The following is a 27,348-nucleotide window of genomic DNA, read 5'->3' as shown; positions in this document are numbered from 1 at the left end:
TCCACTGCAGGTCTGACCAATGGTGTGGCTGACTTGGAAGGTGGCTCTGTCCAAGCCTTCCTTTCTAGTCTTACACACACGTTGCTAGGGGAAACTGTTGCATTTTCTGTACAAGCTGAACACACAGCCACACATTTTCCAAGACAACTCATCCTTTCAGAGCAAAATCATTGTCTATGCTTGTAACCTATGACCTGTCACCTAATCAAAACGTCTATTACAGAATAACCAAAACAGGATTTAAAAAGAACAGACACTGATGTTTTTATTTATTCCTTACAGCAGTTAGCAATACTTTTTTTTTTTCCAAAGCAAGCCCAAAAAAAATTAATACAAATATTAAATTAAATAATCTCGACAATGTGTTTTCATCCAACAGTTGCATCTCAGATTCACATGTTAATGGGGGGCCGGGGACGTGACCTGACAAGAGCCTCTGTAAGCTAGCCATGATGAGATACGCCAGGAGGGGGGTGGGGGGGAGAGAGTGATCTATGGACATTTGAATGGTGATCTACTACCGGTGAAAGCAAAATGGCGAACATCTACTGGGTATGTGCATTCCACCGGTTCAGAGTATAGATAACACAACTGCCTTCACAGTGCGCTCAGAAACAAGGAACTAGGAAACTCATTTCTCAGGTGGAAACTCATTGTACAAAGACGATACCGAGTTTCCCCATTCTCAGAGAGCATCAGAATGAACCAATAGGAGGCTCTACGCAAATAACGTATATGAATTTTACCTAGATGGCACGAACACCTCAAAAAGAGTGGAGGAAATTAGGGAGACAAGTAGAGGAAGCCATTTTAGATTATTGACACGCACCCCGGCAGAAGCAGTAGCAGACGACACAACATGCGGAGAGGAAACAATAGGACTCTGAAACAAAAATACTACGAGCAAAGTGCATTAATATTCAAAAATAACAACAAGGAACAGATCAGAAAGCTACGGCAGGTAGGCCATTTTAGAAAAATCTCAGAGTTTTTGTAATATACAAAGGAAAAACATGTTTTTTTGTCATTTATTTCAAAAAAGGTGATCTGACAAATATAAGTTTGTTTTATTTTGTTGTTGTTTTTCTTATTCCCTGACAGATGTGAAAGCGTTAGGCAACCACTGCCCATAATGCATTCTGTTCCGCGGTCTTTCAGGTCGTCACGATCCAATCGAAGTTTCCCTCCGACGACCCAACCTTCTCTCTCTCACACACACACACACACTAACATTTCAGTTCATAGGCCTTTCCCCTAAACCCTTCCCACTATGTACCCTTCAGTAGAGAGCCACGTCTAGGAGTTAGGACCAGAGATGTAACTTTGCCCAAACACAGTAAATTCAGGAGCTAGGAACTGAAGTGGAACTGGGATCAACCATAGAGATATACTACTAGAGAAGGCACCGGCTGTCTTTCCCATTCATTAACATGTGAATGAGGAATTCCATGTAGTGCACCCTCCTAGTGTTATAACTCTGTGGGCCTGACCGACTTACGCCTCCCCCTCCATATCCACCGCCACTTCAGTGCATTCGTTCAATCGTCATCCATCTCCTGAACCTCTCTTCTCTCTCTCTCTCTCTATCCATCCATCAATCCATTTCTTCATTTCCCTTTGGGGCTGCGTGGTTCATATGTGCTTTTGGTGGCGGTACGGAGACCCGGGAGGGCCACAAAGTCTTTCTGGAAGCGTGAGTTGGGCGTCCTCTGCCTCTTCCTCTCTCCCTGTGTGGTGAAGAAGGCGTCCTGGAAACGCATGCTGGAGGCCGTGGACTGGGGGAAGCGGGACAGGAAATGACAACATGAGACACCATAATGAGAGGAAAAACATACAGGAAACAGGAAGTGTTAATAATAACCATATATAGAGATATATACAGAGATCCTATAAAAACAAAGATATTAATTCCGAAATCATATGAACTATTATCCTTGCACTCAGATAAACTCAATTTATTGAGTAACTTGTTGAAGACATTTTTGCATTGAGCTAATTTTAGGAGCGTCATCGCAAAGGGAGTGAATAAGTCAATTTATGAGATTTATGTTAATCAATTACTACAGATTTCTTTAAAAAAAAAAACTTTGACATTATGGGGAATTTTGTGTAGATCAGTGACAATGTATTTAAAGTCAGGATGTGACAACAAAATGTGGAAAAAGTCCAGGGGGGTGAATAGTGATGGCACTGTATAGACAGACCATATAGTCATATACAGGAAGTGGTCCTTATGCAGACCATATATGGTAGTGATCCTCACTCCTGGTGGAGAGCCGCAGTACTGCAGGCTTTAGTCCCAGCTCAGCACTGACGCACCTGATTCAGCTCATCAAGGTTCTAAAGATCAGGGACCAGTATTTCAAAACCTTGATTATTTTTTGCTGTCCAGGATTAGATCGACCTGGCAGATTTCCCTCAATACGAGAGAGAGAGAGATAGAGAGAAAGAGAGAGATAGAGAGAGCAAGAGAGAAAGAGAGATGCTTCTTGAGTTCCCCGTTAATGATGAGTATCTGGGTTCAAGTTTTAACCCGAAATGTACACTATAAATAATAAACCTTTAATCTACGTTTTTATTTCTTATTTCCCACTTATATCTTCCCTCCTTTTATGTGAAGCGCTGTGTAACCAGCTTTGGGAGAACGTCATAAATACAGTTATTATTATTATTATTATTATTATAATAATAATATGAATGACAGTTGAAGAGAGGAGTACTTACGAGTCTCCCTTTCACCTTTTTAGGCAGGTCTTCATCCAGTGTATAGACGTCCTCTCTCTTGGCTAGCACCTGGGAGCCGTCCTCAAACTCCACCTGGGACGGACGGACAGACGGACACACACACACACACACACACACACAGCAATCACTTTATGTTTCCTTTCTTATCTACTCATCCTTCACCGATATTCAAACTCCACCAAGGACGACCACATTCACAGAAAAAAACAAGAAAAGGAAAAAGAAATTCCTATCCTTACGATTGTATTGTACGTTTTCTCCTAAAAAAACAGATGACCAAAAAGCAACAAAAACAACCTGGATCTGAACTCCCTTTGATAAGCAAAAACATGAGAGAGAGAAAGACTGCAGCAGTTTTCTGTCGATGAGTGTACTTCACTTTCTTTTTCACTTTTCTTTATTTATTTTTTTAAATAGAAAAATATGACGCACGAGAAAAAAAAAACCTGCTGACACCTGCCCGCCTGGATATGGAAACGTAAGTTCTACCCATCTCCCCGCTCTGCATCCCCCACTTGTGTCAGAAGCATTTGTGCAGAGATAATAGTTCACGCGTAGCCGCCTAAATAAAGACATTAGAGGCGAGCTTGCTTCTTCCACTTCCCTGCTTAGTGAATATTTTAGTGTGTTTGAATAATGCAGATTGTCACCTCCTCGCTCCCTCGTTCTCTCTCTCTCCATCTCGTCCTCACACATTCACTCTCTCCATCACTCCCCTCATCCTCTCTTGTTCTGTCCATCTCTCTCTCTCCCCCCCCTCATCCTCTCCCTCTTTCTGTCCATCATAACTACATCAGCAAGGACTGATGTATGTATGATGTGTGTGTGTGCGTATGGGGGGGGGGGGGGGGGGGTACAAAATAATCAATTGTCTGCATGGCTATTAGTCTGTCAGTCTAGGTAAGAAAGTGCGTGTGTGTACCTGGTACATGTGGGAGACGTTGGAGCCCAGGTATTTGGCTCCGTAGAAGAGTCCATCAGGCCATTTCACCTGGACAGCCTCTCCTACCTCAGGAGGCCCCAGACGAACACAGTCCCTGCTCTGGAAGGACAGGAAAACACTGATTAGTGTGTGTGTGTGTGTGTGCGTGCGCGTGTATATGCGTGTGTACCTGTTTGTGTGTGTGTGTGTGTGTGAGCGTGTACCTGTTTGTGTGTGTGTGTGTGCGTGCGCGTGTACCTGTTTGTGTGTGTGTGTGCGTGTGTGTTCCCCTCCTCACCACTATGTCCTCAGGGTAGGTGTCGTTGCTGAAGGAGCCGTCGTCGAACATGACCTCGTAGAAGGTCTGGGAGGTGACCTGGGTGACCTTGGAGGAGTAGTAGCGCAGGTTCTTGTGTTTGGAGATCACCGTCTGACCCAGCACCATGGCCTTCTTGCACCCTCGCTGCTTCTGTGGCAGAGGGGACACCACGGGGGTCACAGCACCGTAGGGTAGGGGGGGTGTGGGGGTGTGTGTGGTGATAGTATGGATAGTGGTGAGTGACGGCGTGTGTGATAAATGTGTGTGGGGTAAGCCTGTATGCATAAGTGTGTGTGTGTATTCATAAGTGTGTGTGTGCGCGCGCATGTGTGTGTGATTACCTACTGTAGGGGGAGGGACCGGGGCGGGGCCGCTGGGAGTACTCACAGCAGAGGAGCTCCGTGACTGGTGCCGGTGGCAGGTGATTGACACCACATAGGGCCAATCATCTGGCTCCATGGTGACTCCAGCCGCATGGGCGCAAGTGACATGAAAGGAGGTGGGACATCGGCCGCACGAACACTGGATACACGCTCCCGCCTGACGCTTCCCTGCGCAGCGCTTCCGGCAGTAGATACACTTCTACACCCACACAAAATAAACTAATCAATAAACTCTGCACAGTACAACTGGATAACTGTTTCACACATTGCTCACACAGTATACCATCTGCAGAGAGAAAGGGGGGGGGGGGTGGGAGAGAGAGAGAGAGATATCGGAGACCGTGCTCGTTGTAATGCATGGAATGGAGTGAGGAATGGTATCAAACACGTGTGACCTCTGATGTCCACTGGCTTTCAAGCAGTGTGGGAAGGAAGGTTGTTTCAGGATGTTTCAACAAGGTGGTGCTGGATTGCATTAAGAAAACCGACTCACGTTCATTCATGTCAAAATGTGCTAAAAAATACAGCTGAAACGCTGGATTCACTGTTAAAAGCGCCAAATCACAGTGAAAGCGTTATGTTCCCCAAAGATGTCGATCGTTGGGGATCAAAGACAGTTACTCTCCCATGATTAAATATCAGTATAATTTGCTCTGAAATGTTGTTTTCATGGTGGTGGAGCCAAGAGGACAAGGTGGCGCGGGGCAGCCCCCCTCCTACGTTCTTTGGGGAGAACCCAGTGAACTGTTGAGCATGTAAACAAGAACATGTTGTTTGTTGCGGGCGCGGGCACACACACACCCACGCAGGCTTTTATGACTTGGGGTCTGGGAGACAAAGGCGCACTCACTCAGAGAGAGAGACAAAGATAGATGGATAGATAGACAGGGAGGGGAGGGGAGGAAAGGGAGAGAGAGAGAGAGAGAGAGAGGGGGGGGGGAGAGAGAGAGAGAACCCCAAAGAAACGTGCACACAGAAACAAACACGACAAAGATCCCTGTTTTTTTCTGCTCCAAACAGCCCATCAAATCCACTTCCTTTGTGGTCTCTTTCCCTCTCGCTCTCCCACAGTAGGGAAAAAATGACGACATCCCCCCCCCCCATTAGAACTCTCTCTCCTTTCCTGTCTATCTAACATGTATGTCTTCATATAAGTCCATTACTATAGCAGGAGGGTGTGTGTGTGTGCGTGCGTTATTGTCTTTAAGTGGGCTCTATTGGGGATAAGCATGGATGTAAATGTTGTAATATGTACAGACAGTACAGATGCTATAAATAGAAGACGCAATGTGATTCGGCTGTGTCCTGCACACTTACAGTACATGGAAGAAAAGATCGATATTTGTATGTCAAATGAGAAACCCTTCATCCGGCATATATGAATTGTTAGTATTCATAACTCAAGGAAATATAATTAATTGCTTGATGGACGGCGGAATGTATGAAGCTTGTATAAATTTTATTATTTTTCGTCGGTAGGCCGATATGAATTCTTGGTACTCGGGGGGGGGGGGGGGGGGGGGGTTAAGGGAGGATATTTTGTGGTTTGATGGATGGTTATGTTGCCACGGCTAAAGTCTATGTGGTGCATGTCTTCCCTTCTAAAGACCTCTTCATCCCCACTACCCCCCCCGTGCAGGTTTCTCTCCTGTAAATGAATTTTGAAAAAAGAAAAAAATAAACTTTCTTTTCTTTCCTTTCTTCTAGCATTGTGACTGCCAATGGCCCCTGGTCCTAGCATAGATTACTTTATCTTATGATGACTGATGGATAGATGATTCACTTACTAAGACAAATGTATTTGCTGTAACTGGCTTTGGACAAAGCCGTCTAAATGCCATAAAATAAATGTCTCTTTTAGCCTACAGTGCTACTTAGCCTGTTGAGCTAGTATAGCATCTCACCTGTATCTGGCCCCTCAAATAAGATTTTTTTTCTGTATTTTGTTTCTGTGTAAAATGAATCTTTTAGATCTTTTTTGGACTGCATCTGTCAAAATGCTAGTTCTCAAGGCAAAACAACATTTAAGTAGCCCATTGAAAACCTAACTGTGCAAGACAATAAAACAGATAAAAAAACAGAACAGAAACAATCTCTCTCTCTCCCCAACACCTTGTCAATGTCGTTGTGTTCCCACAGGGGAGGCTGGTGGACGGAGAAATCAGAGGACGGGTTCATTGGAATGTACGGAACGGAATGAGGAATGGTACCAAACACGTGTGAAACGGGTGTGGGGAGGGGCAGGGTTCGTCAGACTGCCTCCATTCTACCCCTGACAGGCTCTCCTACTCTCTCTATCCGACCATGATGACAGGGAGAGAAACATTTGGACTGTGTGAACCTCTATATTTTTGCCCTCTGATGTTTTGTCTCTGTGTCTTGTTCACTCCATTGTCTTCTCTGCCTTTTATTTATTCATTATTTTGTGAAGCACACTGTTGTTGTTGCCTGTGTATGAACTGTGGAATACAAATAAAGTTTGATTTGATTTGACGCTGGCTCATACCGTGCATGGATGTGTGTGTGTGTGTGTGTGTGTGAGAACGAGATAGAGAGAGAGAGATGGCGGAGTTTGAGAGTAGGAGTGACTACGTCCATACTGTAGGTAAGTGAACGTTTCAGTCTCTGTGTGTGTGTGTGTGTCTAACCCACTTTCCCCTGCCTGGCTGTACCATCTCCGGAGTGTATTTGGGTTCCTGTGTTGAGCCAAGCGTTAAGAACATTCCCACAGTAAATTATGAATGTGCTGGACTGCTGTGGGGAAGATGGGTGTGTGTGTGTGTGTGTGTGGGAGAGTAAATTATGAATGTGTTGGGCTGCTGTGGGGGGTAACGGGTCCAACTCTAGCACGTGGCTTGCTGCTGCCTGAACGAGTGAAGGAACAAATGAACGACAGAGAGAGAGAGAGAGAGAGAGGTGCCAGCGCCCCCCTCTGTCTCCCCCTAGACAAACCTTCATTAGACAGAGTTAGACGTGGGCTTGGTTGTGGTTGTGTATCAACCATTATATACTGCTATTGCTGCTTACAGCTCTATCATGAAGGGTGTGTGTCGGGGGGGGGGGGGGTTAAACTACAAAACTGCAGTGGCAATGTGTCATGCCTTTAGGCACTCCTGCTCTCGCTCTCTCCTGTGAGGCAAACTAGTTTCTCCCCCCCCCCCCCCACCCACACACACACACACAAAGACCTTTCGGAAAGGGCTCAGTCTAATTAATGAAGTGTTCACAGTGCTAATTAACAATGTGAGACGAACATGCCCGAAAGCAAAGCTTGATCATTAACAACTGCTGTATTGTGGAGTAAGACGTGAGCAAGTGTGTGTGTGTGGTCGAGGTGTGTGTGTGTGTCCTCACCAGTTTGTATCTCTGCATGGAGATCCTGCTGGTGTCGATGGGGCTCCTCTTGGCTTCATCACTGAAACGCACCTCTGGCAGAGCTACTGCACACATCACATGGGCCCATCTACACAACAACAAACATCAATAAAACACACTCATTAAGACATATAATCATCATCATTAAGACATATAATATCAGCGTGTGTGCATACACACACACACACTTACTTGTCATCAGTGGTTCTTTTCAGTGCTCCACCTCTCAGATTACACAGACAGCACTCCTAAGAAAGAGGACAAAATGAGGCCTTATATCCATCCATCCATCTAGATATCTATTGATAGATGTCTTAGTTAACAACCTTTATCATCAACATATCAAGCCAATGTCTACTAGACAACTACCAAGATATCTAGCTAATGTTTACTCAACCACCTTTACCAGGTTGGTTGTGAAACACGAAATACAATGACCGGGATACAGTGATGTCATAAACACTAAACTGATCCGATTGGTCGGTCACGTACGGCTGTGAAGCTCCCGTCCGTACAGCGGTCACACGACCACTCTTCACTGGCATCGTCAGCGGCGACGCCATAGCAACCTACGTAGACAGGAAGTGAAACCATTAGGAGCATCAATATCTCGTATGCCTGCAAATTCACCACACCGGTGATTAAATATACTCCACAATATGTCGTAGCCCACATCTGTCCCTTAAAGGGACGCTCCACTGTAATTACACTGTCTAGTTGTCTCTCACTAGTATTCAAAGGAGTACACCACCCTAGACAGTTTTGATGTGCAATTGATTGTACATTCCGATTCTCTCAATCTCTGTCGGAATCTCCATATTTCTTTTGTTCTTTCTATAACACACTCAAACTCCCTGTCTGCGCCCCACTCCTGCTGGTTTCAGCTCATCCAAGGCACTTGACTGGTCAACACGCCATCAGGATGTCTGACCAAGTCTAAATCACTCCCTGATCCAAGAGGAAAAGAACCTAAACCAGGGGAGGCCGGTGGGGGTAGAAATCAGAGGACGGGCTCATTGTAATGCATGGAACACACGTATTTGATGGCATTCCTCAAACCATTGTCCTCCGGTTTCTACCTCCTCCAGCCTCCCCTGCTGCAAACACAAACCACATGGGGCGCCACAAGCACCCGCAGCACAGTGGTGTTGTTGAGGCAGTAGAAGGTGAACGGAAACGCATCGTCTCTCTCAACCTCATTTGCATCTAGCGAGCGTCTATCCAGCTACATCTGCCTGCTGAAGATACAGCACAGGCTTCAAATCTAATGCGCACACACGCACACGCGCGCAGACACACACGCGCAGACACACACACCCACGCAGACACACACACCCCTGCGCACACACACACACTCCTAGAGAAGTGCACCACAGGCAGACAGCAAATCAGTCTTAAACGACAGGCATTTGTAAAGGCAAACAACCATCAGCCCACAGTGAGAATAGACCACATTTTCCCTATCCATTGTTGTTTCCACTGCATGTTGACAGAGAGGGTTTCACTGCCATGCAAAGCATGGTGCAGACCACGAGAGACAACTGGAAATGGAAATATGAGATGTGTGTGTGTGTGTGTGTAAGTGAGTGAGTGTGTGTATCTTCGTATATGTATGTTTGTGCGTGCGTGCATATACAGTAAACGTGTGTTTGAGTGTGTGCTTGTGTGTGTGTCTTAGAGAGAGTGTGTAAACGTGTGTGTATATGTATCTTTGTATACGTATGTTTGTGTGTGCATACACAGTAAATGTAAATGTGTGTGTGTGTGTGTGTGTGTGTGCGTCTGAGTGATATCAATGACCAGGCCCTGCCACAGAGGCCGGCCACAGCAGCGACAGCCTCGTGCTAGCGTGCCACGTTGTATTAGCGTCAGATGCTAACAGGCCACGTCAGAGCCTTCGTGGCACTGTGGGTCCGTGGAGGAGACAGTACACAACAAAAGGACTCAAAACAACACAAGCTCTTGTTTGTTGTCGTCTGGGGTTTCTTCAACGGTTCGTCCTTGAGGTACACGACAAAAACATTTTTACGGAAGAGAAGACAAATGTTTTCAAGAGTTTGGCAGCCGGCCGGTGGAAATGCACAAGCTGTCGAAGCTTGATGTGTGTGAGTGAGTATACACTTTGTGCTTGCCCTCCTCATATTCATCATACCTAACAGAAACAACACGCGCACACACACACACACACCATTCCGTCTTCAAATAACACCGGAGATGGAAAGCACCATCAGACCATACTTATCGCCGTCTGGTCCGAACTTGTGGGTTTAACATCAATGTTAACTGATACCCTCTCAAACCCACTCACGAGGACAGACGGATGAAGTGAGGAGGAGAAAGAGGAGAAAGACAAGGGATGGAGAGATGGAGGGATGGAGGGATGGAGGGATGGAGGGGGGGGGTGTTGAAAATGTGTGTGCGTGCAGAACTGGAACCAACTAGTGTGATTGAGAGATTGAGTGTGTGCGTGCGTGCGCACACGCCTGGGTGTCTGGCTGTGGGATTGGGAAAGTGTGTTTGAGTAGAGTTGTGGGAATGGCAGGGGTTTGTTGAACAGGAAGAGAACAGGGATTCATCTCTCATTCAGCTGACGAGGGAAATAAAACACTCCAACCACAGAGAGAGAGAGAGAGAGAGAGAGAGAGAGAGAGAGAGAGAGATGGAAGAAGAGAGACTGTGGACTTGGACTCGTTGAACTCGCTCTACTCTGCTTGTTCAGTTAGAACATGTTAAACAGAAGTATGTCTGACTGTTTTAGGGTAGCAGGGGTTTTGAAGGTACTTTTGGCAGGGGCTACCCCCACATACACAGACTCACGTGTGCCCAACCCACACACACACACACACGAACAGCTTCATCGACCCATTTCTCACCCACACACACACTAACATATCCAACACACACACACACCTAACCCAGGCATGCCCATACACGCACAAACACTAACTTAACTCTCACTTTCTCACACACACACACACCGACCTTCAGCGACCTGTCTCACACCCACACACAAACGCTAACACATCTAACACACACACAGCCCATCCCGCCCCTGCGTCCGTACTTGCGTGAACCTGCAGGCAGCAGCCTGTGCAGTAGAGCAGGGGGCTGGTCCCGTCCTCCTGTAGCAGGGCCGTGGTGGGGGTCGGGGGGCACGTCTCCTCCCGGTAAGAGAAGCAGATCTCTGGGATCAGGGGCTTGGTTCTCCTCAGTCCTTCACCTCCACAGGGCCTGCTAGCCCCGTCTGGAGGGGCCGGGTCTGGGGTGGTCGTGCCCTCCTCTAGTTTGTCCTCGGGCTGGGAAAGAGAGAGAGAGGTGTTAGGAGGTGTGTGTGTGTGTGTGTGTGTGTAGGGGCTGGATAATGGTTGGTCAGGTATATTTCTATCCTCAGGCTGAGGTGTGTGTGTGTTCTACCTGGTAGTATGGCATGAACAGTGTGCAGACGGCACAGTAGGGCTGCATGGTGGCAGCGTGGGCGTTGTACTCCCTCTCCGACGTGAAGTAGCACTTCCTGCTCTGCCATAGGAAGAGGAGGGGCTTAGCCCAGGGCTCCACCTCTTGCTCCTCCCCCTCCAGACTCACATCATGGGGTTCTGGGTAAACAACAACCATTGACACTGTAAAATATGAAGATAATTGAAATCTATCATTTGAGATATATAATGTATTAACATACATCACATTAAGTGCCTACAATGATCTGATCTGTCACAAGTGTTTTCATGTGTGTTGCTCGAGACTGACCAGTCCATTCCGACACTGTAAAATATGAATATATTTGAAATGTATAATTTGTTAACATACAAGTGCCTCCGATGGATGTTATTGCACATGTATCTGCTAAATCTACCACTGGAAGTCAGTGATCTCTTTTGCTGTCACAAGTGTTTTCATGTATGTTGCGAGAGACCATTCCACAAGTCCATTCCACAGAGAATTCTAACAAAACAAAACCAGTCACCACGTTTCAGAGATAAAGTACAACATTTGACCACAGATTTGATTGAATAGGTTGTCAAACAAACAAAAAATCTAATCACACAAAATGACTCAGCGGGGCCATAAAATGACTCAGCGGGGGGGGTCTTTACCCCACAACTAAATAGATGATCACTCGGTCCTTATGGTCTGAGGGATAAACTGTTCAGGACCAACATTAGTCATGTTGATGTTTTTTTAGCTGTTGCTGTTTATGATATCCGGGGGTTACTGGTTTTGTTTCGTTAGAATTCCGGGGGCCGCACAATGATTCAAGTCTGAAAACAGCAATTTGAAGTCTAAGTAGTTTGGGCGGTACATTCTATTTTCTTAGCTCCTCCTAAAACAATTTCCCACATGCCGTGACATGTGACATTTGATACCACTCTAGAACACCGAAGTGTGACGTGGCTCGCCTGTTTGTAAATGTGGCGCCCAGAATCTAATCTCACCCTCTGAACCTCTTTCAGCTGCTTTTTTGTGAGTCAAACTGCCTTTCAACACATTTTATTGAGAATTTTTCCTAGCTATATCTGGCGTGACTTTCCCAAATTGGTGTGAATGACTAACGTACCACTCGGCGTATCCGTGTATTTTTTTTAAAGAAAAGCCAGGAAGCAGAACTGGCTGGTGTGGGCCTTTAACTAATTGCCATGAAGACAAATAGGAGAACTCTGACGGAGGTTCCAACCCAGATCATTTCACTGTGGTAATAATAAATCTCTCTCCTCAGAGTGTGTATGTATGGGAGTGTGTGTGTATGGGTGTGTATATGAGTGTGTGTGTGTGTTAATTGGAGGTCTTGACTCGCTGACATGGGGAGTATTCAGTCGTTTAGTGTGTGCCTGATGTCTTCCAAAGGGTCGCTGAGGGAGAAGTAAAATGTGAAAAATGAAAAGTGACGACTGGTGGGTTGAAATAGCTGGGCTGAAGTGGAGCGTGGCGGCCAAACTCTGACTGTGTCAAAACCATCAGAGGTCACTGGTTCATGGTCTCTGGCCCGCTGAGGACCGTCAGTACTCCGAGCCAGATGGAGACGGGAAATGCATATTTTGGTTAAAGACGGTGTGTGTGTGTGTGTATTAATGGGAGCTCTTGACTGGCTGACATAGGCAGTACTCAGACCTTTAGTGTGTGTGTGTGTGTGTGCCCACCATCATCACTGACAGCCTGTTGTTTGACAGCGGTGGGCACGGCGCGGGCGGTGGGCTTCCTCAGAGGATGACGCCAGCTCTTACTGCTCCTCTTCACCAATGGAGCAGGGTACTGGGAGACAAGGGTCACAGTTAGAGGTGTGTGTGTGCGTGTGTGTGTGTGTAGGTGTGAGTGACAGTGAGAGAGTGGTGTGTGTGGAGGGGTGTGTGTGTGTGTGGTGGTCTTATTCACCAGTGGAACTGAGCAAGAAGGGTTCTAATTCAATGTACAGTACCTAAAAATGGCTTAAAAACACTACAATTAAATCTGTCTGTAAAATTATTAAATAAATGTGCATGCGTGTGTAGTGATACTCACAGTGCAAACCTCCCCAGGTTCCAGCCCTGAGTTACCACCACACTCGTAGTCACTCAGATCATTCTCCTCCTCCTCCTCTTCCTCCTCCTCCTCTTCTTCAGACGAATCACTACTACTCTCCTCTCTCACGCTGCTCTGCTCCTCCTCTGAATCCCCCTCCTCCATGTCCGACACCCCGTCCCCTCCCCCCTCTCTCCCTCCGTCCGTGTGGCCCAGACCCCTTTCCGCCTCCCTCTCCACCCCCAGCTCCCTGCACAGCGCCAGGGCTTCGGCCACCTCCACCTCCCCCCTATGAAGGTCAAAGTCTCCGCAGAGCCCCAGGGGCTCCCCAACGCCGGCCGAGCCCAGGGAGGTGGACTCCAGCTGGGCCCAGGTGAGGGGCCCGTCCCCCTGGTTCTCCGGGTCCTGGTGGTCCTGATCGGGGTCTTCGTGGTCCGTGACCTCCTTGCACTGGGGCTCCGTCCACATCGTGTATGGCAGCGAGTCGTGGGTGAAGTCGCCAGGCAGTTCCGGGTGGTGGAGGCTCTCGATGAGCACCGCGGGACTCTGCGAGTTGAGGTTTTTCCAGATGCCGCAGGTGAAGGGCTTGGGCTCCAGGTAGAGGCTTTGGGAACTACAGTGGGTGTCCACCATCTCGTGGTGTTGTAGTGTTGTCGTTGTGGCGGTGGGGTCGTTGTTGTTGTTGTTTCCAGGGCTCAGGTCAAAGTGGTTGGAAGGGCTCGCCAGGCCTAAGCCTGAGACACTGGGGTTCAACAGGTTTAGGTCTCTCAGAGCGGAGCCCTCCGAGAGGCCCGTCATCTCCGTCCTCGACGGCTGTATTTGCTGTAGTGTGACGTCACAAGCCAGGTGGCTAATGGCGTTCCCTGCTGACCGCCGAGCCTGGGGCTCCTTGTAGTTCGCTACAGTGGCTGTTTGGAGTGGCGGTGGTGCTTCTCGGAGACTGTCGGCGGCCATTTTGTGCCGAGGGCCGCTAGTTGCTTTAGTCGCCAACGTTAACGCTGCAGCCGGCAGCTGCAACTGGTGATCCCCGGCAGGACATGAGCGCCAGTCGTTGTGAAGCGCTGGCGTTCGATGATCCTGCTGCCTGGACTCCGTGAGCACGTTAGCCTCCCTCTCTCCCGAGAGCGGCGAGGGCGGCGAAGGAGTCGGCGTTTCGCGTTGTAGCACGGGCGCTAGCGACAGAGCGCCGGGCGCAGCGGAAGAGGAGGAGGAGGAGGAGGAGGAACAGGACGGTTTGACCTCGGCCTGGACGCCGCTGACCGCTAGCGTGAGGGAGGGCATCTCCTGGGTGAGGACCGGGGGCAGAGGGGGACAGAAGCGCTCCTCGCCCGCCAGCTCGGGGGTGAGGAGGGGCATATCGGTGGTGGCCGCCACGCCGTTCCTCTGCAGGAGAGGGGGGGAACTGTTCTCCACAGGGGCGGTACTACGGTTTGCGGCGCCGCAAATTTCGCGGGGTAGCGTGGAAGTTAGCGAGCTAAAGCAAACGAAGCGAGAGCTGTCACTTCCTGTCAGTTCAGTGTCGGCGCTGACGCCATAAAGTGCTTCTGTGGTCGTGTTGTGATTGGTTGAGCCCATGAGCTCCATATTAGTAGTGTATTTGGTGTCTGTCTCGGGATCTCGGCCGGCGGCCATTTTGTATTCAGTGCTTAGGCTTGGTGTTGGTGTGAGGGTAAGGGCTTTCTCCTCTCTGTGTGAAAGGCTGTATGACAGAGTTCCAGAGTCAGGGGGGTACGTGCACACCTCATGCCCAGTAGGGCAGCCCGTTTTGGGGGTTGGTGACCCCGTCCGAAGGGGGTCTGGAGGGGTGACCCCCATAAAGCAGCCCAGTGAGTTTTGTAGTTCAGGGGGGGAGAGTGGCTTCGATACACAATCTTGGGATCCTACTGGGCTTTTTATTCGAGCAGGTGTCGGGCCAGCCTCTGACTGGGCTCCATCAGTGACCTCTTTACCCGTGGGGTCGTGGGGGTCACTGTGAGGGGGGGAGACGGTGGGCCCTGCCCCTGGTTCTGTGTTGTAGTGTGAGGCGGGGGAGGGGGAGGGGCGAGAGGGGCGGCGTCGGCGTGGTTCAGCGGGGGGAAAGGCCAGACGGTCACTCTCCATCCTATTCACCTTGACCACACACATCTGTCTGCACGGACCTGCTGGCGCGCACACACACACACACACACGCTTAACTCCAACGTCAAACATCATACAAATTTGTGAATTTATTATATAACCAAGATTGCTTAGAACATCACCACCGATTAATTGTAAAGATAACATGTAGAAATGAGAAATTTCTGTTTGATCAGGACTTCCGAATGTAATGGAAGCGTGCGCACACTCACATGACACACACAACTTACCAGGGAGCTGTAGTGAATTCTGATGGGACCGAGCCTCCGCCGCGACCGCCTCCTCCTCCTCCTCCTCCTCTTCTTCTTCTTCTTCTTCCTCTCCCTCACCCTCTCCTTCCTCTTCCTCCTCCCCAGCCGTGCAGTCTGTTTGGCTGAGTGTCCTTCGGATCTTGGGCCCCAGGGGGCCCCCCAGCCTCCTCCGGCTGCCAGGCATGGATGAACCCTCCAGGGCTAGGGGTTCCTCCGTAGTCCTCAGGCGCTTGGAGCGCGTGCGGGGGTGGGTGAGGCTGGAGCAGGGGAGAAAATGCAGAGGATGGAGGATTAGAATTCAGGCCGAGACGAGAAAGTTACTCTTTTGTGCAGTTATCTCCGTTTCAACAGGCGAGGAATTACCGAATCTCGGCCCTCGCAGGCACACCAGGAAAATGAGCTAGCATAGATGCTAGGCGCTAGCAGCAAAAGTCCTTCTCTGGGAGAAATACTTTGCTAGCCAGACGCACCGACACAGACGCAATTCAGCCAATCAGAATCTCTTGTTCAACTAAGCTGAGGTAAAGGCGGTATAAATCAACTTGGAGGTGTACAATCAAGGAAACTAATCCTCGGCTCCTCAGGCTGACTTACACCTCCACATCGTGGATTATTTTTCCATGAGCGCACACCTCGTCCTCGTTGATTATCCCTTACATAACAACTCGGTGCGAACAGAAAGAAATACTTCTTGTTGGGTGGGTTCAGTCCTGCAGTGTCTCTCTTTAGCTATAGGGTTGTACTGGGCCATGTACACTAGGGGCTACGGTAGCAAACAGAGAAAGAAAAAACACAGAGGACATACTTCTTGTTGACAGCCACAATGCTACGAGCTAGCTAAAGACACGGGTACTCTAGTTTACTCTAACTAATAGACAGCCACAATGCTATGCGCTTGAGCTAGTGTACAGATAAAGGTTGTGTATGTACTTCTTGTTTACTGTTGCTAACAGATAGCCAGAGTGCTATGAGCCTGGGCTGGTCAATGACACAGGCAGCAACTCAGTGCTAATATACCTCTTGTTTATTGATAGCCACAGTGCTATGAGCTAGGTACAGGTAGCTTCGGTACCTCTTGTTGGGGGGCTTGGTCCTGCGGTGTCGCTGGAGCCAGTTCTGCAGCTCGGGGGTGGAGCTGGGCGTGGCCCGGGTGTGGTCCAGGGGGCAAGAGTCCTTCCCCAGCTTCCACACATCATAGCGCTCTGGCTGGAACTGCTTCACAAACGGGTCCATGGAGATCTTCACCATGTCTTTACTGCACGTACACTGGGGAGGGGGGGGGGGGGGGGGGGGTTTGTGGAGGACAGAGGGAGAGGGGGGAGATGGAGGTGTTTAGAGTAAGAACAATCAGTATTACTCTTTGGGTTCCACTGCCTCAAGGACACCTCTCACCCCAGTCTGTGTGAGTCAGAAACTAGAGGAGGCACTCCCCTACACAAACTATGATTATACCTGGTGTGTGTGTGTGTGTGTTACCTGAGTGGCCACTTTGCCGTAGTCTATCCAGCGGACGCTGGCGAAGTTGGTGGACTCGGCACAGTTGAAACCGTGGTTGAAGCCGGCGTGGTAGCCGTACGGGAAGGTGATCATGAACTCTCCTGCCTCTTGGGTGATCTGGAGAGAGAGAGAGAGAGACGGAGCAAGAGGAAGTGAGAGAGAGAGGGAGGGAGGGAGGGAGCAAGAGAGAGAGAGGGAGGGAGCGAGAGAGGGAGCGAGAGAGGGGGAGAGGGAGCGAGAGAGAGAAACAAAGAGGGAGAGGGGAGAGAGAGAGGGAGCAGGAGAGAGAGGGAGGGAGGGAGAGGGGGAGCAAGAGAGAAAAACAAAGAGGGAGAGGGAGGGAGAGAGAGGGAGCGAGAGAGAGAGAGGGAGCGAGAGAGAGAGAGGGAGCGAGAGAGAGCGCGAGAGAGAGAGAGAGCGAGCGAGAGAGGAGATGGGTTTCTGAGGACAAGATCCTTCAGGCTCTGCAACTTCACATTTTGTTATCGATTCAAATTTTAGCGATTCAACTTTTATTTAAAAATGGGACGTCTCGTGGAGATAAATTTTTTTATCTAAATTGGACCTGACCAAAAAGCCAGCTCAATCGTAATAAGCATAGCAACCACACAGAGAATCTGAATTCATAAATCTGTTTAACTCCAACGCAGGATATCGAATTGAATGTAATGGCAGAAAAGCTGAGTGAGTGACACACACACACACAGTACAAGGCCTTACCTCCTCGTTGTCTGTTCTGTGGTCGATCAGCTCGCAGTCACATACACCACACACACACACACACACGACACAGTCAATTGTTACCTTATCAAAGGGGATGCTGTACTTCTTGAGTATGGAGGGGGAGATGAGGGTCATCTTGTGGCGGAGGAAGGCCTCACAGCCCTTGGAGCTGTTGGGGAAGAAGCCTGGAAGAAACACACAAAATGGCCGCCGTTAAAACTCCTCAAAAAACCCCAGGCTGGGCGAGAACATCTGTACCTGACCCGGTTGGAGGAAACAGCTGTGGCCGAGGACACGAGTTAAAGATGACGTAACTTCATTTTGTCTGATGTGTCTGTGTTGTATGGTACCTGCCGGTTGGTGTTCTTAAAATGTTCTTCAATAAAAAAATAAAGTCCAAATAATATATATATATTTTTTTTTAAAAAGGCTGCAGGGGACCAGGGATTGTTTATCTGTCCTGCAAAGGGCTTTAGAGCCATTTAATAATACTAATTATAATAATCATAACAACAACAATACTACATTTTACTTGATAAGCGGCTTTCAAAACACAGACGGTTACTTTACATTAGGTTAAACCAGAAGATTAGTTTAAACACGAATGGATTACATAAAACAGGAAAACTGCCATCTGCTGTGACTGTGCTATGCTTCCATATGCTGTGCCGTCTCATTGAGACACAGCATGTTGTTTTCAAGAGAGGCCTGGTTAATGTGAGTGTTCACTAATGTAGAGTACAGGACCGTACCGGAAATAACAATCACTCAATATTACCTGTAGCAAGACGCTCCAGCCTTTTCCCATGCTCAGGAGGGATGGCGTACCTGTTAGAGAGGTGAGAGAAGGAAGTGCTCAGAAAGGTGTGTGTGTGTGTGTGTGCACGTGCGTGCGTGCGTCTAAAGTGTATGTCTGTCTCTTTTGTGTGTGTGTGTGGTGTGTTTCTCTAAGGTGTGTGTGTGCTTGCTCTGTCTGGTTATGATCCTTTTGGTAATGTTGATAAATGGTTCGGGATATGACAAAGTTATTCATACATTCACACAGAGCGTTCATCCCCAGTTTATCTACAGTGAGTAAAATGATTCTATGAAACCAGAGGAATTAATTAAATATATTTTTCAGATTTTTCATTTACAGGTGCAAGACTGACCCCTAGTGGTGTGTAGCAGAAATGTTGGAACTGTCGTGTGCTGGTCCTGCACTTCCCCATCGACCCCACCCAGCATGCACACTCAACAGTCCTCGTCCAACATGACAGATGCTCAACGGCAGACGCCAAGTGAGATCCTAGGGAAGACCCTGCCCTCAACCCTAACACTAACCTTAATCATAACTGTTACCTAACCCTAACCATAACTGTTACCTAACCCTAACATTAACCATAACCAAAGCCCTAACCTTAACCCTTACCTAACCTCAACTCTTACCTAACCCTAACGCTTACCTAACCTTGCCCCTAAGCATAACGCTTACCTAACCTCAACTCTTACCTAACCCTAACCATAACGCTTACCTAACCTTGCCCCTAAGCATAACGCTTACCTAACCTCAACTCTTACCTAACCCTAACCTAGCCCCTAACCATAACGCTTACCTAACCATAACGCTTACCTAACCTTGCCCCTAACCATAACGCTTACCTCTTACCTAACCACTTTATATCTCAACTTCAATGGGGTTGACGTCAGAGTCCGGCCATCCCAAGGATCCCACCTAGCATTCAGCAGGACTAAACATGTATATGCTGCTAGGAAGGAAGGAAGGGACTCCTATCTGTAAGGCTACTTCAAAAACAAACAACTTCCAACAGTTTTCTCTTCCTTTCCTCTTGCACTGTGTGACTGTTCTTATTCTTCTAGAAAGTCTCGACTTGTAACGACTGTGTTGTCCTAGTTGTTCCCCCGCCTTGGCGAAGGTACTTGGTGCGAGTCGCTCTGGATGAGAGCGTCTGCTAAATGACTCAAGTGGTAACGTTTAAAAAGGCCGGGGCTGTTAGCACAACTGACTGGGCTTCGCTGGTGCAGACGACTGGACGTGTGACAGGATCAGGGGAGGCTGGTGGAGGTAGAAAACAGAGGACGGGCTCGTTGTAATGTATTTAATGGAATTAGGAATGGTATCAAACTGATCCTGTCCATGTTTGATACACCGTTTCTCATTCCATGCGTTCCAAATGAGCCTGTCCCTCTGATTTCTACCTCCAGCAGCCTCCCCTGTTGAGAGAGTAGAACATCTCTCTGGAGTTCACAGTAGGTAGTGAAAGCGTAGCCTAATGCACAAACGCAGTGATTTTGACTCCCCCGGTTTCAAGATGCATTACCTTACCAAGCTAAACAAGTCTAATGCCGGTACAACGTGACCGCCGGTTATAGCAACAGACTGTTATTCATGCAGGAACTAAACAGGGTTACCATCACCTCAATCTTCCACTGACCTCATTCTATTCTCTCTCTCTCTATCACACACACTCACACCATATGAAAGGTTTTAAAAGTTGTTTTCTTTGTTTCTATAACGTTGACCTTATTCTAGATCTCCCTGTGCAACACTGCTGGAGACTGAACTCTAAATATTTTATTCCAGGTAGAATTCTCTCCTGGTTTACGTAGGCATTCCATTTGACTCACACCTCCCCCCTTCCCTTGAGCCCCCTGGCATTTCTCTCATAACAACCCCCCCCCCCCCCCCTTCCATATCACCTGTCAAGCTTAGAGAGCTGGGAGAGGGGAGAGCCTGCCACAGGTTTGAGGGGGAGGTGAGGTGAAACGGGTGCTTCTTTAAGCTGCTCCCCTCCAGGGACGTGTGTGTGTGTGTGTGTGTGCATGCGTGTGTACGCGTAAGAGACAAGGTGTGTGTGTGTGTGCATGAGACACGGCGTGTGTGTGTGAGAGAGAGAAACTAGGTAGGTAGGTGTGTGTGTGTGTGTGTGAGAGAGACTAGGTAGGTAGGTAGATGTGTGTGTGTATGGGCCTGCCTGTGACACTGATCCCCACAAGGTTGGAGGGCAGACTGCTCTAATGAGCAGAGCTTGCTCCAGGGGAACGGAGAGATGGAGAGAGGGAGAGATGGAGCGACACAGCCTCATGAAGGATGAATAAAGGAAACACATCCTTCCCTTTCTACCTTTTCCATTCTCTCCTCTCCATCCCCCATTTCTCCCTCTCCCCTCAGTCATCCAGCCTCACCTTCTAGCATGCGAACCCCTCCACCATCCCCCTGGATCAGGGACGACCTCACTGACAGACCTCAGTGGGCTACAGAACCCCTCAGTTTCAGACAGCATCATCACTAGGACAGGTGCCCCCCTAAGGGTGGGTTTCATCACCATTCCTCTACTCAGCAGACTGACGGGACACACTCAAGCCTCCTGTCTCCTAGACTAACTCCAAGGCCAACTCAGGCAGAGACTGTATATACTAAAGATACGCAACTCCCTTGATTTACTATTGGTTTTGCAAGAAACAGGGAAGATGGCGCCAGTCCCAAGTGGGGATACATTTCTGACCAATTACCACACAGTAGCATTATTGACAGTTGGTCGGTGCTAGGTTCACGTTGCAAGGATTGCGTCTTTCTCGTGCCGTTTCCCTAGTAACATGTGCGTAAGACCAGAGCGGGAGGCTAGGAAGGCGAGAACAGATCCAAACAAAGTGTATTTTTAAGCCAATACAACGTTTAGTGTACGTTTAATGATCAAATGACCGCACAAAATGTTTCTACACACTTCAGTGATGTGAAAAACCAAAAAGGAGTTTTTGTCTTGCCCTCCCAGAAGGGGACATGTCTAAAAATAATAATAAATAAATAAATAAATACAGCAGTTATTAAAAATAATGGTCTTATTAAAAATAAACGCCTGAAGAGGCATCGCCAAGATGGCGGTGGAGTGAAGTAGCTTCTGTTAAAAGAGGCTTTGACTCAAACAAGGCTCTCTGAACAGGGGGGGACGTATCTTCATTCCTGACATGGTGCAGCTACCTGGAACTGAATGTGTGTTAGACTAAAGAGCTGGTGACAGAGAAACCCTATCACCTGTTGTCATCAACGGGGTCACTGGTGAACAGGTAAAGGGTTCTCTCTCCAAAGAATGGAAGAGAGGCTCTGTGCCACCTTGTCCACTTGGATCCAGCACGATGGAAACATTTCAGAGAAAACTGTACTGATATTTAGTCATGATAGATTAAGTATCTTTGATCACCAACGACATTGTTGTTAAAAGCAAAAACATTGTGTTTTTCAGTTAATGCAGTTTAAGCTGTATTTTTTTTTGCACTTTTTGACATGAACAAACGCAAATCTGTTTTGATAATGCAATCCAGCGCCACCTTGTCCACCAATCCAGCACCACACACACGGTGACTCTTCACCAAAAACGGATCAATGATTATGCGTCATTTTGTAGCCAATCAAAGTATTGTTGCCAGGTAAATACCACATAAAACACTTGGCACCCTTGGTGGTGAGTGTTCCGGAATACTTTGGCAGTTGGTGCATTAAGCTGGGAGACAGAGCGTTGTCCACAGATCCTTACATCCTACATTCGGTTATGAGGCTTTTTATCATGAAACTTGTTTGTATTCATTGATGTGCTGCTTTTTAGTGTGCTCTTCTGTGTGTCCTTTGTTGTGTTCGCATTGTGTACTTATTGGTGTTGGGTGTATCGGCTGGTGCAATCAAATTTCCCCTCTGGGGTTTAATTAACAAAGTAATATCCTATCTTACCAGTTTGTGGATTGGAGGTCAGTGAGACAGGTGAACTTCTATTACAAAGTGTCCATTAAACCACATTATCACTTAGTCATTTCAAGTGTGCCCACACAGAGCAGTTACCACACAGTGGCCATATTCAATGACAGCCCACAGCGCAGACAGAGAGGGGATGAATGAACTGGAGTCCGGTTGTTGAATGAATGACCACAAAAGTCACCCATGGGCATATTTAACCATCGCAAACACTGGCTGCTTATAATGATCTTTCTTGTGGGGTTGTTTTCACTGGACGATTAGCTATGCTGGTATTGATGCGGAGGTCCACGACTAATGGATAAAGAGATCGATCTAACCCACCTCTAACAACAAGCCAGCACATTTTGAAATTCAAACAGAGAAGCTGAGACTTCTGCCATTCCTCATGGGAAACTGAAGTTACTGTATTGGAAACCCTTATCTCGATGGTACCCCACGAAGCCATCATACCTCCTGGGTGACTGGCTCAAGGAGATCCTCACCCTACCATGCACCCTACAGCCTACCTACCATGACTTGGGCTCTCCAAAGTGCAGGTAGTTGATGCTGTAGAGGTCCATGTCCTCGGTGTGCCAGGAGAAGGACGTTTTCCACATGCCGAAGTACAGGTAGGGAGTGTTGACCCCCTGGATAGACACCCCACAGTCCTCCTCGATCACGTCCAGGATGGAGTTGAGGTGGCCGATGTTCCACTCCTCCACGCCCTGGGAGAGGAAGAGGTTTGGGGGATATAGATTGTGTGTGTATAATTGTTTGTGTTTATTTCAGGGCGGCCCTCATCTTGTATGTCATACTGGGATGCAATTATGTTTTTATCTAGTAAACAAACTCGGATTTGAGAGAGAGAGGAGAGAAATAGCAAGGAAGAGAGAAAAACTAAACCGATGTTATGACGAGACTGAGAAAATACAGACAGCTAAAATGAATAAAAGAGGGATGGAGAGAGAGAGAGAGAGAGAGAGAGAGAGAGAGAGCATTACCTCATCGTAGAGACTCCCGCTGACGTCCGCTCCATATATGGGCGATACGAAGGTGAGGTTCTTCCAGTACTTCCTCTCCAGGTCCTCATAGTTGAGGTAGCGGGGGGTGCAGTACCTGGTGGGGGGGACGGACGTCGGTAGAACTTCAGTATAACAACATGTATGAATAAACATAACTAGAAGAGGCATCATATTCAGTGTAGGCAACAGTAACAGCTCCTCCTTCCTATAGAATGGAAGCATACTAGACCTGCCTGTCAATTCTCAACCCTAAATACTACAAGCCTCTTCTTAGAGTTTGTCATCTTAACTTTATCTCTGAGAGTCTTTTATATAAAAAAAAAAGACCTCTAGCTCTATCCAAACTGTCAATCCAGGCAGAGAGCGACTGTGCCTGGTCTCTCAATGGGAGATGAAAAACACTCACTTAAACCTGGCTGCTAAACTCCAACGGTTTGATGTGGGATTCCCTTATTGAAAGAGCAGAATCAGCCTTATGAGGAGAGAGTTTGAGTATAAAAGCATGGTTGTTGCTTCTGTTCTTCGCAGACACGCTCTCCAACAATGGAGAAAGGCTGTGTGTGTGTGTGTGTGTGTGTGTGTGTGTGTGTGTGTGTGTGTTCTCTGTCAGAGGGTCACTCACTGGTCACTGTTGGCGAGGCGTCGGAACTCCTGCACGCTGAGGGGCTTCCGTTGGATGTTGTATTGGGTGAAGAGCCCTGATTGGCCAGCCACGACCTGCCGGATGGGGGCGTGAATCAGCAGGTCGTCTATGTTGTCATAGCTACGCCGGGGCTTCCAGCACTTAGGAGGAATCACCTGGGAGGGGAGAGACAGAGGAGATGGTGAGGGGAGAGAGGAGAGAGGGGGAAGGGGTGAGGGGAGAAACAGAGAGGAAAGGGAGAAGAAGAGAGGGGACAGGAGAGGGGAGGTAGGGGAGAGACAGAGGAGAGGGTGAGGGGAGAGGGGGGGAAGGGGAGAGGGGAGAAACAGAGAGGAAGAGGGGACAGGAGAGGGGAGGAAGGGGAGAGAGAGGGGTCATGGTGAATGATTATCTTCCCGAAGCTCCCAACAGAGATCTAATAACTAACACACTCCTACAGGATGGTTTCACTGACCACACACACACACACACACACCTTGGCGAGGCCTGCGCGGTGCGCGCCCTTTGACTCCATGTAGGCCAGGTATTGGTTGAAGTCCCTGAACTCCTCCATGCTGGGCCTGAAGGTCATGATCTTGCAGGTGGGGTTCGCAGGGCCATACACCTCTGCTCCCGCCATCCTGCCTGCCGAGCAAAAGCCTGGGGACATACATACACACAAAATACGGTTTATCAATATCAACCAATGAAAAGAAGAAGGAAGCCACACACTCTCAGGCTATAGGCCACAGGGTTCTGCCAAAAGAATGTCAAAATGCACAAAAAATACCACTAGAATGCTGAATTCACTGAGGAACATCATGACGCTTTCACTTTTGTTCTTAACAAAAGCGAGCTTCTAATTATACTCGACCGCCTATTCCCTAGTGTGCTACTTCAAGTACACTCTTGACTTGGTGCCCTATTTCCTAGTGTGCTACTTCAAGTACACTAAACCCTACTAAAACTACAGAGCCGAACCTGAGTTGTACTGGGCTGGCCTGGTTTCACATCCACACCTGAAAAGTGTGTAGTGTGTACAGCCCCTAATGGAGCAGGCTAAACTTGAGGATAGCAGAGGTCTCAGACCATTTGCACTGACTCTCTGCACATCAACAATACCACACACACACTCACTTTATCTTAAACATATTGCCTTACTGACACGTATTGCTTACTGTGTTGTCGCTCTATTTGTATTGTTACATCCTGATATTTGCACTGTTGAGAGGAAGCTTGCAAATTAACATTTAATTGTACAATTTGCATCAATAAACTTTGACTTGCCTTAAATGCTTTTAGGCATTACTATCCAGCCATGGTCCTAGGCGGCTACACCGCACAATATTTGACCCAACTTACTCGGTTTTGATTAGTTGTTAAGTGGAATCAGGTGTGAATATGCTGGTGGGGGCGGGGTGCTAGGCAACATAACGGTGATTACTGTTTAATTGGCAAAAAAATGCAATGTGTTAGTAACAATATGTCCACTAGGGGGAGTAGACGTCCCACAAATGCAACGGGATCTTCTCAGCCTCCTTCTTGGGGCTGGCTGGCAACCCCCCTTGTGCCCAACTCGAAACAAATTCAGTTTACAAGGGGACAAAGGCTTACCATCGTTTAAACAACGGAACAAAAGTGTTAACTCGAAATGCAATGTGACGGAGGGCCACAACAAGGAAATTAGGGCTTAATAAGTTAATTATATAACACATTTACGCAGGTTAAAATAATGCCAATAGAAAGTATGCAGATATACAAACAAACAATATTTTACACAATAACTGAATTCACTTAGAAATGGAGTGCAATTCCGGGTTGCATTGCACAGACATGCGTAGTACTAATGTGATTACTGCTGAAAATGATTTCCCCCAAATAATAAACTGTTTTCATAAATTGTTGAATGCACACTATCGATACAAATCACATACTGTTAGTACGTTCAAATTAGTTAGCTAACTAGTGAATGATTAGATTAACCTGATTGCATTAGCTATTCGTGCAGAAGCTAGCCTGAGCTTTGTCTGTCTGGTGTTAGCCTACGTTCTGTTGTCATAGCGAGCAATGGCAGACCATCAAAAGAGAAACTCCGAATATTGATAACAATGCCAGCGTGGGCAACACCCTATGTTTTTAATGTCTTACTTCTTCAACAACCCGCAGTTTCTTAACCGGAACGAGTTAGCGGTGACGACTGGTTGCTGTGATAAAAAGTACATTAGCCGGGTAGTCAACTTCAGTCACTCTCAATACCAGCTGGGGATTTAAATGCCCCTTGTTGCAACCGAGGTGGCTGCAAGGCCGACGCTACCTGGCTAACTGCTGCACGTATTGAACCGTGCCACACAGTTCACACATCTTGGATCGTCCGACTGACGAGAGACATTTGGCAGTACGCTGCATTTCTGGTTTGTTAACAAATTAATTGTTACAAGATATCAAATACAACAAGCAAATTGGTCCATATTTATAGCAAGTCAACTAGCTACCTAGCTAGCTTACTCACCAGCTAACTGTCATGGGCTAGGTTCACCAAAACAGCAGAGAGCTCTGAGTTGAAAATACATACATATCATAAGTTATATCTAAAATTATGTCTCATAATAATCACTATATTCTACAATTTCGCATCCAATAACGCACGCGAGGTGCCACGGGCTGTTGTTAGCGCGTGCCAACTTGGGCTGGCTGGCTAGCGAGCTTAGCCATGTCTTAGCTAGCATGGCTAGCTACTGTTACCCAAGAAAATAGACCCAACAAATGAGTTGACACAACACGTCACTAGCATCAACTGACACCATATTACACGTACTATTTCTCGGGAAGAGGTGTACCCTACCTTTCTTTTGAAAAATACGATGTCGTATTGTTGTTTATCCTTCGTGTTGCTCGTCGTCCAGCTGTTTTCTCATGACAGCTGGTGACTGGTTTGTGCATTGACAGCGTCTTCTTCTTCAGACTTCAACCAGACAGACCCCGACTCAACTGGTACATGTTGCTGCCCCCTATCGGTCCACTAATATACTACACCTCAATCATTCTATGATGTTATGAAAGATGATATTTGGGCTTGGTAAACGCTTGGAAATGGCATGATGATTTAAAAAAAAAAAAAAATGTTAGTTACTTGACACCGGTCTGATTCCTACATT

At 47.6% G+C, this 27,348-nt stretch overlaps 1 protein-coding gene across 8 annotated transcripts; it reads right to left on the bottom strand.

The window, feature by feature from the left end:
• Positions 1–252: 252 nt before the first annotated feature.
• On the bottom strand, positions 253–27,112 carry kdm4c (lysine (K)-specific demethylase 4C). Of its 8 annotated transcripts, none has more exons than XM_083692583.1 (22): positions 27,036–27,112; positions 24,690–24,853; positions 24,194–24,369; positions 23,551–23,665; positions 23,081–23,274; positions 18,602–18,651; positions 17,905–18,008; positions 17,080–17,217; positions 16,676–16,869; positions 15,583–15,860; positions 13,235–15,375; positions 12,877–12,988; positions 11,159–11,337; positions 10,809–11,040; positions 8,237–8,313; positions 7,937–7,992; positions 7,724–7,832; positions 4,332–4,568; positions 3,966–4,136; positions 3,668–3,787; positions 2,725–2,817; positions 253–1,775 (listed from the first exon to the last, which is right to left on the bottom strand). In XM_083692583.1, exons 2-22 carry the CDS (start codon positions 24,831–24,833, stop codon positions 1,608–1,610), a joined length of 5,088 nt encoding a protein of 1,695 aa, XP_083548709.1. In that variant the 5' UTR covers positions 24,834–24,853; positions 27,036–27,112; the 3' UTR covers positions 253–1,607. The 8 variants fall into 8 exon arrangements, with proteins under 8 accessions (XP_083548709.1, XP_083548711.1, XP_083548712.1 ...); XM_083692585.1 differs by having other exon boundaries at positions 2,740–2,817; XM_083692586.1 differs by having other exon boundaries at positions 4,374–4,568.
• Between the last annotated feature and the right edge of the window lie 236 nt (positions 27,113–27,348).

Source organism: Argentina silus (genome assembly GCF_951799395.1).
Source record: "Argentina silus genome assembly, chromosome: 21".
Taxonomy (NCBI): domain Eukaryota; kingdom Metazoa; phylum Chordata; class Actinopteri; order Argentiniformes; family Argentinidae; genus Argentina; species Argentina silus.
This window is presented reverse-complemented; position numbering and strand designations above follow the sequence as displayed.

What these genes read in the sequence shown, in the direction of transcription:
- kdm4c (XM_083692583.1), bottom strand. Translation starts at nt 24,833, where the DNA reads ATGGCGGGAGCAGAGGTGTATGGCCCTGCGAACCCCACCTGCAAGATC. An exon ending in AAAAGAACCACTGATGACAA is followed by an intron (nt 7,833 to 7,936) that starts GTAAGTGTGTGT and finishes GTTGTTGTGTAG; the next exon opens with ATGGGCCCATGTGATGTGTG. An exon ending in ACGTCTCCCACATGTACCAG is followed by an intron (nt 2,818 to 3,667) that starts GTACACACACGC and finishes CGTCCGTCCCAG; the next exon opens with GTGGAGTTTGAGGACGGCTC.